This window comes from Sebastes umbrosus, chromosome 1 (genome assembly GCF_015220745.1).
Source record: "Sebastes umbrosus isolate fSebUmb1 chromosome 1, fSebUmb1.pri, whole genome shotgun sequence".
In the NCBI taxonomy this organism is placed as follows: Eukaryota; Metazoa; Chordata; class Actinopteri; order Perciformes; family Sebastidae; genus Sebastes; species Sebastes umbrosus.
Genome location: NC_051269.1, coordinates 25,986,808 through 25,999,545, shown reverse-complemented (window position 1 = coordinate 25,999,545; position 12,738 = coordinate 25,986,808). Strand labels below are relative to the sequence as shown.

At 42.2% G+C, this 12,738-nt stretch overlaps 2 protein-coding genes and 1 long non-coding RNA gene across 9 annotated transcripts in view; 1 reads left to right on the top strand and 2 right to left on the bottom strand.

Moving 5' to 3' along the window:
• The window catches only part of LOC119493077, a 90,811-nt gene extending 89,819 nt beyond the window's left edge, over nt 1-992 (bottom strand). For all 5 annotated transcript variants that reach the window (XR_005207905.1, XR_005207908.1, XR_005207903.1 and 2 more), the window contains exon 1: nt 856-992. This is a non-coding gene — a long non-coding RNA (uncharacterized LOC119493077). The remainder of the gene's footprint in view (nt 1-855) is intronic.
• Nucleotides 865-3,706, top strand: LOC119493036 (transmembrane protein 240-like). 3 transcript variants are annotated; one of them, XM_037778024.1, is made up of 3 exons: nt 865-1,242; nt 2,578-2,786; nt 3,535-3,706. In XM_037778024.1, the coding sequence occupies exons 1-3, from the start codon at nt 1,157-1,159 to the stop codon at nt 3,675-3,677; spliced, it is 438 nt and encodes a 145-aa protein (XP_037633952.1). In that variant the 5' UTR covers nt 865-1,156; the 3' UTR covers nt 3,678-3,706. The 3 variants fall into 3 exon arrangements, with proteins under 3 accessions (XP_037633952.1, XP_037633969.1, XP_037633962.1); XM_037778041.1 differs by lacking the exon at nt 865-1,242 and adding an exon at nt 1,269-1,387; XM_037778034.1 differs by lacking the exon at nt 865-1,242 and adding an exon at nt 2,137-2,193.
• Nucleotides 3,707-5,340: 1,634 nt separating this feature from the next.
• On the bottom strand, nt 5,341-12,667 carry atad3 (ATPase family AAA domain containing 3). The gene is made up of 16 exons (XM_037777476.1): nt 12,338-12,667; nt 11,417-11,493; nt 10,426-10,527; nt 10,269-10,328; nt 10,113-10,182; nt 9,861-10,026; nt 9,524-9,593; nt 8,570-8,725; nt 8,427-8,483; nt 8,209-8,334; nt 7,993-8,117; nt 7,846-7,897; nt 7,664-7,734; nt 6,855-7,022; nt 6,273-6,381; nt 5,341-6,135 (listed from the first exon to the last, which is right to left on the bottom strand). Exons 1-16 carry the CDS (start codon nt 12,525-12,527, stop codon nt 5,668-5,670), a joined length of 2,067 nt encoding a protein of 688 aa, XP_037633404.1. The 5' UTR covers nt 12,528-12,667; the 3' UTR covers nt 5,341-5,667.
• Between the last annotated feature and the right edge of the window lie 71 nt (nt 12,668-12,738).

Genomic DNA, 12,738 nt, shown 5'->3' with positions numbered 1-12,738 from the left:
GTAATCCACTACAAATGTAACGTTAACGTCTTACAACTGTAACAACTAGTGATGTGTCGGGTGCGAACGAGTCGGTTCAAAGAGCTGGCTCTTTTAAGTGAACGATAAGAGCCGGCTCCCGTCCGAGAGATGTTTTTTTTTTTTCTTTTTTCTTAAATTAATTCAAGGCAGAATGATAAGACGATCTTCTCCGCGCCATGGGCACTTCATGCACTGACTGTGACTGAATGACGTCCGTGTTAATGACGTCCGTGTGACCAATCAGGTGATGACAGACAAGGATCATACCATCAAGCAGGGAGGGGCGGGGATGCAGGTTGCGCTGACGGTCTGCAGGTACAGAGCAGGAGGGAGAGGAGGAGAGAAAGAGAGAGAGGAGTGCAGTGCGCAAATAGCAGACGAGATGATTGACAGTCAGAAACGAAGCAGCATGTACAATTATGGTATTCTGGAAATTATACGGTTTAGTATGATTATATTGAATAATTTAAGTGATATATGTGCACACATACTAATCATAGGTCAAAACAGCTAAAGCTAAATAGGGCTGAATTATAAAAGGCAGAAGTGGTACAAAGAAGAGCCGTTTGGGAGCCGAAAGAGCCGGCTCTTCTTTGGTGAGCTGAGGCCAAATGATCTGGCTCACTAAAAAGAGCCGGAATTCCCATCACTATTACCAACGTCTTAAACAACTGTTACAACTCGACCGTTAGTTTTCAAAAAAAAAAAAAAAATGACGACTGAAATTGTGACAGTTAGATAACCAGCTAACGGCTGCGTTACGGTGGTTGATAAAAGTTAGCAACTTATTTCGTTCATTAGAAGCAAAAAAACAACAATTATTTGTTAAATTACCTGACTGGAGTAACCCATCACCGACACGTCCCCCAGTGGTGTAGTTTGTCTGAGCAGGTTGGTCAGAGCACCAGAGTGTCGTGATGTCTTAGAGAGTACAAAGCTACCTGAAGAGTCTGCACCTGAACGCACCATGTTGCTAGTTTAACGGATATTAACGTTTCTCCGTCGACAGTTAACGAATAAACCCCGATAACGATTCATCTAGTTATTCAGCTTTTAACGCGTCTTTCCTCCGGTGTGTTTTTGAGCGTTATCTCAGCTTACTTTTAGTTATTGTTGTAGACTTTTCTAAACGGACATGAACGCGCTTTTTGACCGCTTTCACAACTTCATCCTGCCGTTGGTGCGAGGAGAGGACGCGGTCTGCGGCTGCAGCTGTGGAAGGTAAAGAGATACAACCAGCAGCTCGAGCCTGTTAGATATAATGAATAACACCTTATGTTACACTGTGCTGTGACCTGCTGTTATAGTGGACAGTGATCTTCAAACAGGCAATTCAGTAAGGATGAATTCACACCATGAACCCGGGGTATTTATTATCTCATGGCTTTCTTTTTCTTTTTTTTTCATTTTGTTTTTCCTTTATTTGTTTTAACTCAGACATTTACATAAACATACTTAATTGGATACAAATATGAAGGCAAGGCAAGGCAGCTTTATTTGTATAGCACATTTCAGCAACAGGGCAATTCAAAGTGCTTTACATAAACATTCAAGAACATTGCGACAGAGTGCAAAAGAACATTAAGACATAATTAAAACAGTTATAATAATAATATTAATAAATATTGTATATTTGTGACATCACAAATAGACAGAAATCCTAAAATCTTGTTTCAAACGCGCAATTACTGAATACGGGCTGTGTGTATTTCTCCGTATATTGAGCGTTTTGATAGTTTAACAGTAATTATGTAGCACTTAAAGGGACTGTTTGTAACTTTTTACAGGTATAAAAATACCGGGTCTTGATCCAATGCTCGCTCGCAGATGCGCGCTCACGTGTGGCTAAGCTGTTCAGACCGTTCCTCTGCTTGCCTGCACTAACACAACATGCGCGTTCTCGCTCCACCTCACGTTCATGCGCGCGTGTACAGTGGACGTTTGTGCAGAAATAAATGCTGCAGCTAAGACCAACAGAGGTTTTACGTGTCTTGTGAAGTGACGGAGCTCCGCAGCGAGTAACGTTATCGTCTCCGACCGGGTGCCGGTGTCTCCCTTCGGGCGCGCTCGGAGGCTGAAGCAGCGAGGCTGAGGCAGGAAAAGCCAACACTAGGATCAGCATTGATTCATGGAGAGACCTTCGTCTGGTCAGCTAACAACACTGCCAAGCAGGTGAAATATAGAGTGATATTGTGGTTTGACTTAACGGCCACAGGTGTCGCGTTATGGATGAAGAAAATTATTTTTCTTAGACTCATAAAACTATACCTATTACGCAAACAAGGCTGTTTTTCTTAAATTCTTAAAAGTTGACTTCTTGGAAATACATAATTTTCACCAAACAACCACAAACTGTATTTCTATTAAGACTATTAAACAAGTGTTTTACTGGTGTATTATTTGTCATATTAGTATACTGTTACTGTTCAACAGGGGCGGGAAGATATCTGATTTTGGTTTCAGCTAAAAAATATTTATAATCTTTCAGCATCATGGGTTCATTTTTGTTTTTACTTTTCTGTGTGTAACCAGCAGCTACTGCTCTGTCTGCTGCAGGCATCAAGTCTATCATGTCGTGCCATATTATGGAGCCCAGTCCATGGTGGATTCCAGAGAACACTACGCTGTGAGTGACATCATGACCCGGCAGGAGATGAACGTGATAGTTGGACTGCTCTTGGGACTCTGCATCAGCCTGTTCTTGCAGTGGCTGGATAGCGTTTGGCACTCACGGCTCAAATCCTGGAGGACAAACCAAATGAATGGTGAGGAAGAAGTCAACTGAAACTGAACTTGCATGAGGGTAAAGCTTCAGGGTTCCTGAAGAAAGGCAGTGATTATACAGTGTAATGATACATTGATATATGTAAGCTATAGCACTCTTGTAAGACAAAGTCTCCAGCCTGATGTCACTGCCAAAAGTAGGACCAATCTGGGTTAAACTGTTTATCTTATTACATACGATTCTGTCCTCAAAGAAGCTGAACATTTTAATGAAATAAGGTTTTTCGTTATCAATTACAGATTGGTCACCGCATTAAGCCTTTCAGCCTTTTGAAAAGAGGGTAAAAGAGGGTGTCATTGATAGAGCGGGTTAAACAAATGACCTCTTAAGTGCCTTTTTTCCCTCTCATTCGTCTCTTCTTGTGATAATAGCTCCTCTGAGTGATTAAATGAACCACTTTCCTCACACTTCATCCACTAGCATCCATACTACATCAAACACAGACTCACATGTAGTCTTAACTACATGTCATTTACCTGCTCAGTTTCTATGTGGCTGTAGCTCAGTGGGTAGAGCGGGTCGTCCTTTAACCACAAGGTTGGCGGTTTGATCTCCAGCTCCTACAGACTGTATGTCAAAGTGTCCTTGAGCGAGACACTAAACCCCAAGATGCTCCACGGGTGCTTGCAGCAGCCCGCTGCTCCTAAAAATACTTAGGATGGGTTAAATGCAGAGGTCAAATTTCATGTATGTACTATGACAAATAAAGGTTTCTTCTTTCTTTCCAGATGTGGCTTTCTGGTCATGGATGCCCAAATTCAGTAACACAAGGGAGTTCTTCAGGCGGTTACATCCAAAACACATGGAGGACTCCAGGGGGAACATGCTGCACATCAATCAAGATATGTACCATAATGTTAAAGACACATAAAGATAAATAAAAATATGGAATAAATTCAATAGTTACTATTGTGTTTTCTTTTCAATAAGGTAATATCCCTTCCAGATCTGAATCCAAATACAACTTTATTTTTAGCTTTTATCATATTATCGGACTCACAATGCAAAGTTTTGAAAAAAATATCAATGCATCAGAACCAGTTGTATCTTTTTTTATTTCACACATTCTTCCCTGTCAAAACCTGGCAGCTACATTACCCACAATGCAACTTGTCCGATGAAAGCCCCTTTGGAGATTTGGGTGTGTTATGCTAGTAGTGGCTACTGCCTATTGAAGGGGGCTGGGTCAAGCTTCATCTACACGTCATATCTTTGGGGTACAACACATGCGCAGTAATATCTGGTCTGCACTCGTCAAAATTGAGCCAATCGCAACGCAAGACCGCAGTTTCAGTTACACTGCTCATGTGTTAGACCCCCATAACCCAAGATCCCTGTCCGCCCGTGACCCAGCCTCCTTCAATAGGCCTTGGCTGAAACCAAGCACCGCCCACCAGCCGGAGCAAACTTTTACAGCTAAACAGTACACTACAAGATGTTTCTAAAAACATTTGAGGTGAGAAATAATCATTACAGTAACAGAATATTGATTCATATTTGATCAGCGCTGCCTAGTTTGACCGTTTGATCGAAGTTCATGAGTTTCGCAAGCAGTGATTGACAACTGCTTAGAGACAGCTCGGCTCTGATTGGTTGTTTTCCTCCGGTGCTGTGAAATCTTGCAAATACCATTAGGAGCACCGGAGGACACAGAGGAACATGATTTTTTTTCACAGATTATCTGTCTCATGCACTAATGTCAGGATATAGTGACAGATTTATTAAAGTGTTTTTTATTTTATCATATTTGCTGAAAGTATTCGACTTCAGCTTCAAGCAGTAAACTCTTAAAGATGATTTTTAAATGAGGTGACCTTGTCGCAGTGTTATGAACACACTGAAAAGAACACTTTTGACAGGCTCACCTGGGGACGTGATGTCCGAAATGCCCTTAGCACCTCCAGTGCATAACACTTTGAGGTGTTTCATTGAAGGAGTATTAAATCTTGCAATTAATTGCTTCTCAATGCAGCACTATGATGTTTTTTTAATAAAGCCGAATTGGAATTACCAGATTGTTTGGTTATGCATGTGAACCCGTACGTCATAGTACATGAAGGCATCCTATAATGTCTGACAGGGAGTTTTATCATGGGGCTTATTCCAAACCAAGGACAGCTTCATGCCCTTGACTTTGCGTTGTAGGAGAAGCTTCCTGACGCCCCTCAGCCATTATTATGAAATATTGAAATCCCATGTGGATTCCTATAGGACGGGATCGCTGCCTCATCCAATAACCCCTCCTCTCTGCCGTAATGCATTGTGTTGCTATACACTATCTTTCAAAACCATATATACATAATTATAAGGCTTGACAATGTCATTGCAAGGTCTCCAAATAATACATGAGCATTTATAAGGGTTATACTAATAGAGGTCAATGTCTGTTCAAAATGTAGCTTTCTGAAAGATATTTTAACTCAACTGTCTCGATTATAATATTATTATTATTATTATAAGTGTCTTAAACTAGAATCAAAGCTACAGCTTGTGTAATATCATAAAGCAATTGTGCCCCCCAAAACAGTCAGAACTTCTGCCGTTTATAAAAACACAGATCCATTTAATCATTTCAACAGAGACACTCATCCGTGCACAACACTTATATACTGTTATTACCGACACACAGTCTGGTTTCCATGTAAAGTAGACTTTTACAATGTATACATTATATATTAGAATCAAAGAGTCTCAGGCGTCATTTGTGTTTTGTAAAGTTAATTAATTATCTTCCCCGACCGGCTGAACTCATCTTCTGTCACAGACAGTCCAACAGACGTTAAGACATAAACTGACTAGTTAAAGGAGCGGGACACTAATCTTTCTAATCCAGGTCGCCCCCCGCTGAATAAATCTACGACTCAAACTGGAGTTCCGTCCTTTGGAGGAGAAGATCCAGTTTTGTCTTCCTTCTTGCCCTCGCTGTCAGCGGGGGCAGCAGGCTGGGCTAAACTCTCCGCTTCGGTCGCAGCCTCTGCTTTGACAGCATCGTCACAGTCCTGTCCAGCTGGGGCGGCACTTTTGCCTTCTGCTGATTGGTCGATGTCTGAAGGAGGTGGTATACTTTCACCTTCTTGTTTCGTATCTATCTCGAGAATTGGGGCGATCACCTCCTGAGCCTCAGGTGCCTCGCTGAGGGGCAGAGTGAAGCCCATTTTGCCCACGCCGGCTGTCGCTCCAGCCGGGGGAGGTGTAAGGGTCTTGGTCTGAGCCGCCTCGTCTCCATGCAGCCAGTCCATCTTCTGAATGTGCTGCTTGACGGCGTCGTCAACTCGAGCATCAATCATAGCCTCCGTCAGGACGCCATCTTCAGAGGAATATGCTGCCGCCTACAAGATAACATGAGACAACACACGTGGTCTATACAATCATTTACTGCACGGAAATGAACATTTTGTAGCATTTTTGAAGTAAAGAATTGTGAAATTAAGATTTACACTGTCGTTTTTTTGGTTTATGAACGTACCTGCCAGGCCACACCCAGCTTAGAGATCTCTCTACCTGACATGCCCCCTGTCCGCTTCGCTATGTCAGAGCACTTTTGACCATAGTCAAACTGTGCCAGCTTCATCCGCCTGTACAAAACCACACAGAAACAGATAGATGAGAGGGCGACAAAGTAAATGATTTTCACACAGTTTAGCTAGCCTGGATGCAATTTCTTTCTGACTTTGTTGTGTTTTTGGAGCTCAATTCATTGCCTAATGACCCGTGTATGGATCGCTCCCCACCTTTCAGCCCTCCGTCACACACCTGACCTCTGTGTAATTAATGCCTCAGCATGGCGGGCGCCGCTCCAGATGCCCAGCAGGCTGTTTCTTGGCCTTCATCTCAAAAGAGCCTGAATCTAATCCTCATCCTGACACAGCTTTTCAGTCAATGATCACTCTATCAAATATTATAAGACTCCTCAAAATCACTCTGAATTAATATATCTACATGTGAGACATGGTGGACTGAACCTAATTACTTGTTTCAGCATGCATCTCTAGTGAACAGTGGCTTGGTGCCTTATTTTTACAGCTGTGTTTCTGAGGATTGTACTCACTGCCTCCCTCCTGTGGCGGGCTCCAGGACATATTTGTCAAAGTACAACCGCACCAGCCTCTCCCTCTCCTCAGGACCCGGCAGAGCAAAATTCACTATTTCATCGATACGATCGTTTATGGCCCAGTCGAACTGCTCTGGTTGGTTACTGGCCAACACCAGCATGAACCTGTTGGAAAAAACACAGACATCGAGCGGCTTAGTGATGTGCAGGGAAGTAGCCGAGGCAAGGTAAAATAAAGTGTATCACACACTTAAAGGGATAGTTTGGGTGTTTTGAAGTGAGGTTGTATGAGATACTTATCTCTAGTAGGTGTATTGCTTACAGTAGATGGCGGTCGGCACGCCACCACTTTGGAGAAACAGACAGAAGAAGAGACACAGGAGCAAAGCAGTACAGTGGACAGGGATGGCAGAAAAACGTATTTTAGCCAACTAAAAGAAATGCTCACCTAAAAAAAATCAATATCTGTTTAAGTGTATGCAATATTTACAATATTTTCATGGCTTTATCTTGCCATAAGACAGCCCTTTCCTTCTCCTTTCCGATGGAGAACTGAACTGAAAGTGAAACTTATCTATACTATTATTATTTATACTATCAACTTTTTTAGGTGAGCCTTTCTTTTAGGGGGCTAAAATCCATTTTTCTGTCAGTACATTGCTTTCTCCAAACTGCGGGCATGGCAACCGTCATCTACTTTAAGTAATACACCTACTATGGATAAGTACCTCATACAACCCCACTTCAAAAACACTTGAACTATCCCTTTAAGGTTTAATTTGTACAGAATATAAATATTTTTTTACTTGGTGCTCTGCTCTCCGGTGCGATACAAGAATGCATTCAAAGTGGCTCTGAGGTCTTCACTGATCTTCTCCTACAAAAAAGAGCAAAGATTTCACGTTATGTAGATATGTCAAGGAGAATTTAAAAAGGTAGGAAACATTATTTTTTAGGTATCTGGAAAATGAAATACATGCAGACTTACAGTGGATCTCTTGCGAAGGAATGCATCAGCTTCATCAACAAAAAGCAGAAGTCTGTAACAGGATAAAAACACAATGATATTATATCTGGAGTGGACAGTATTGCCGTTTGTATATTTGTCCATTTCATATAAAATCAAGTAGCCTACCCGCGTCGACTTGTGCCAGCCCAGTCAAACACTTTGTGCATGGCTGTCACACCATCACGGCCCATGGGTGCCACGTCACCACCAGTCATAATTGCGTAGTCCATCCCAGAATGCACTGCCAGCTTCTACTCGATGGAAGAAGAAATGCCTCACAGTTAGAAAAAACAACATTTTCCATGTATGTAAATGTTTACATCGTTCAGTCGGCAGGTATACCTTAGCGAAGAGAGTTTTGCCCGTGCCAGGAGGGCCGTACATGAGGATATTCCTGTACAGGCCGTGGTTCTGCCTCGTGTTTCTTGTTGCTATGGCGATGTCACGTACACGCTCTTCCAGGGACGGCTAAGAGATAGAAAGATGCGTTTATGTCAAGTGGTTACTTTAAAAATGCATGTTGGTTACATCCTGTTGTAAAGACTTTGATGTCTACTTACATTGAGCACAACTCCCTCGAGGGCATCCTGAGGTTTGCTCTTCAGCCGTTTGACCGTCTAAATAGTTAACAGAGAAAGTGTTATTAACATATTTTAATCTGCAGTTAACGAAATAAGCAAAGGATCAATTGCTAATTTGTTACCTTGACTGGATGCTTGATTGCCTCTGCGACGGTGAATCTGGACGTTTCCCGCACTAGTGACGGCTTCCCGAGCCGGGCCTCAATGTAACGTCCCGCCACCGCTGTGGCGTTTCGGGCTGAATAAACTCCCACAGCTAAAAGGGTCAGTCCTGCCACCTGGTGGTAAGATGGAACAGTTACACAACATTCACATACTGGTCACTGTGAGAAATTAACAACGATTAACGATTAGTTGTCAACTATTAAATTAATCGCCAACTATTTTGTTAATCGATTAATCAGTTTGAGTAATTTTTTAAGAAAAAAAGTCAAAGTTCTCCGATTCCAGCTTCTTAAATGTGAATATTTTCTGTTTTCTTTACTCCTCTATGACAGTAATCTGAATATCTTTGAGTTGTGGGCAAAACAAGACATTTGAGGACGTCATCTTGGAATTTGGGAAACACTGATCGACAATTTTCACCATTTTATAGACCAAACAACTAATCAATTAATCAAGAAAATAATCGACAGATTAATCGACAATGGAAATGATGGTTAGCTGCAGCCTTAAACTCAATCTAAAGCTATTTCAGTTTGCCCACACCGACAGTCCAAACATTTATATGGAAATGTGTGGTTACTCTCGGTCTATATAGGTTGTCATTAATGGCGTAATTCTAGCAAATGCAAATACGTGTAATAGAAAGATTGTTGTGTTGGTATTTCTATTTACAGCCATCGGCCGTTATCAGTGCCAAGTTCCGCCAATGACGATAGTTTGTAAAGCATCCTGTCCAACTGATTAATCGGTCGACCTTTAATTTTGTAGAAGAGATTGTATTTCAGAGAACTCATTTGGTTGCCCAGTCTGTCTCTCATCAGTGAAATTCAGAGATAAATTCAGCTTTAATTATGCATTTATAATATAATCATTGACTAAATTGACTGTGGATGAAGTCTCAGAAGTCTCACCGTGGCTGTGACTTTGTCCCAGTCTGACACAAAGGCCCTGAATCCTTCTCCAAACACAGCGCCTGCAGTCCTAAAAGCAAATACACATCAACTGTCAGCATGCCTTTGGGGCGTTTACAAGATGCAACTGTCGATTAACCAGTTACTTTACATACAAAACTGATCACTTCTAAGATAAGTTAGAACTTTTATCCTGAGAGAGCTGTTATATACTTTATTAAATATTCCTCCAACATTTACATGATTCAGGACGCCAAGAACCATCAATACACTTCATCTAATCATCACCATCATAAATACTGAAGTTTGAATCCATAAATGAGTCAATGTGTCTTACTTTATAGACTCCAGGACGGTCTGTCTGTGTTCTGCAGCCTTCAGACGGATTTGCTCGCGGATTATGTCGGCGTTCTCTCGCTCCACGCGGGCTCGTGCTTTAGTCTCAGCCTCTATACGCAGCAGCTCGTTCTTGTTCCTCAGCTCCATCTCGTGCTCTATCGTAGCTATAAAAACCACGACACACAACTTGAAACCACCGCTCAACATCTTCAAACTTTTTACAGGATCCTGTCATCGGTGAATCTGGTACCTTTCCTCATGGCCTCCTGTTTCTGTACAGAATCCTCCTGCCTGCGAAGGTTCTCCTCATTCAGGGCTTGCTATTGAAAACAGAGAGAAAAAAGATGTTGGTAGTGCGTCTCAATTTTAAAGCATTTTACACTAGATAGGTAGGAGATGACCTCACCTGTTGCCTTAGTTGGTCCTCATATCGCTGTCTGGCCAGCTTATCTTGAAACTGAGCTCTCTGTAATGGGGCAGAAAACAACCAACGTCTAGTTCACAGCTGCAGCATACCTCTAATTGTTCTTAAAATACTAAAAGAAAAGCATGTCTGTTCTCACCGCTTGATGCTGCTTGGTCTCCTCGTTAACAGTTTTCCTCCTCTCCTCTCCCTGGACTCGTATCTGGTCGCCTTTGAGCTGCTCAACTGCTGCTTCGTACTCCTGATGAGCACAAGAGGATGACAAACATCTTTTAAACCACAGTAACACACTGGTGAACATTTTAATCCATTGCAACCACACGATTAACTGTGTTGTAGGGCCGGGCAATATATCGATATTAGATCGATATAGTGATATGAGACTAGATATCGTCTTAGATTTTATATATCGTAATATGGTATATGGTTTTAAAGGCTGCATTACAGTAAAAATAATCTCATTGTGTAAATATGAAGGTAAAGCACTAGTGGTCAACCTTACAATATCGATATCGAAGTATTAGGTCAAAAATATTGTGATATTTGATTTTTTTTCATATCACCCAGCCCTAGCTGGGTTGTGCTATAAAAGTCCTCAAAAAGACTGACAAGCATAAACACATCATCCACATGTCAAAACCTTCATCAACAATGCCATGAGAAGTTGTGCAATCAAAATGTGTCTGGTATTATCCAGATGCAGAGCAAAGAAAAAGCTCCAACAGAGTCATATGACCCAGTAAATAATGTGCAATATTTACTGAACATACTTTTTCTATTCTCTCTATTTTTCTCCAATATTTAACTTTCACATGATAAACTGCAGCGACAGAAGAAACGATTTAAAAACTGATGAATAGTTCTGATAATAATTCTCATACGTGACCAGCTGTGTCGCTGACAATTCTGATTGTCAAACTGCAGCACAGACTAAAAAAAATAAAGATGTGAAGTATCCACGCTCAATGCAACTCTGCTACATCTCTCAGCACCATCCCCCATCCAGTAAATGACATGATTAGTAACATATTCATTAGTTTATGTAAATTAGCACTGGCAAAATCAACTTAATTCCCTGGAAAAGCAGTGGTGTCCTGCAGCAGATGAGGAGGGAAGCAGTAGTTTCGTACCTTCATTTTGCTCTGATGCTCCATCTGAGTGCTCTGCTCCTGCATTCGAGCCAAATCCAGAGCTTCTTTGGCATGTCCTGGAAGGAGGAGAGAGGAGAGATGTGATGGCTTCAAATATGGAGATTTACAGGGATCAAACTATAAATGCTTAAAATAATGAACACAAAACAAGATAGAAAGAAGTGTTGAACCATTGTATGTATGTGGAATGTGGGTGTAGCAAGGCAGACTGCAAGGTGATGACCTTTGAACCCAGTCTAGTAGTTTGAATGAAGGTGAGAGCAGCACAGTGTTGTTCTCATAAAGCAACCAACACTTTCACAAAGATAATATTAAATGTGCATGTACAGATGTTGGCTGAGTGTGTGGGCCTCATTATTTAAGCTGCAGCATCACCATGATCCAGAGAGGAGCTGGATGCTGGAGCATCATCATGCCTCTCTGTGTGCAGTAAAGGCATTAAATGTACATGTACAGATGTTGGCTTCAAACATGGAGATTTTCAGTGATGTGATATGTATGATATGGAAAATGCTTGAATAATTAACACAAAACAAGACAGAAACCGTATTTGGACCACTGCATGTGTGTGTGAAACAGGTGGATTTTGGGTGTTGCAAGCCAGACTGCAAGGTGATGACCTTTGAACCCCAGTCTAGTAGTTTGAATGAAGCTGAGAGCAGCACAGTGTTGTTCTCATAAACACTTTCACAAAGATGACATTAAATGTGCATGTACAGATGTTGGCTGAGTGTGTGGGCCTCATTATTTAAGCTGCAGCATCACCATGATCCAGAGAGGAGCTGGATGCTGGAGCATCATCATGCCTCTCTGTGTGCAGTAATAATCAGGAGAAACCTCCAGTATAGGTGACCTCCATGGAGGAGCTGCTGCTGCTGCTGCTGCTGCAGAACAACTTACGGGACTTGTCGAGCTCCTTGGCCGCCTGAGCAGCTCTCTCCAGCCCGGTGGGATCGAAGTTGCTCCATTTGTCCTTGGGTTTGTCTCCTCCGCCGCTGGAGCCTCCAGCCGGTGGAGGAGGAGGAGGAGGAGGCTGAAGACCAGGAGGAACCTCAGGCTGCCCTCTGTTCAGGCCGAACAGCCACGACATTTTAACGGGAATATATAAAGCACAGTTTAGCCGGTAGTGTGAGTGGAGCGAGAGGCTGCAGCTGCTCCGGTCCTCCTGTCACTGTGCACTTCCTCTACACGCGTGTCATGCTGCAACCTTCTGCACATGTGCAATAGAGAGCAGAATAACTGAGACGCTGATTGGCTGGTGACGAGTACTCCTTCTTCTGATTGGCTGTTCATACAATTCT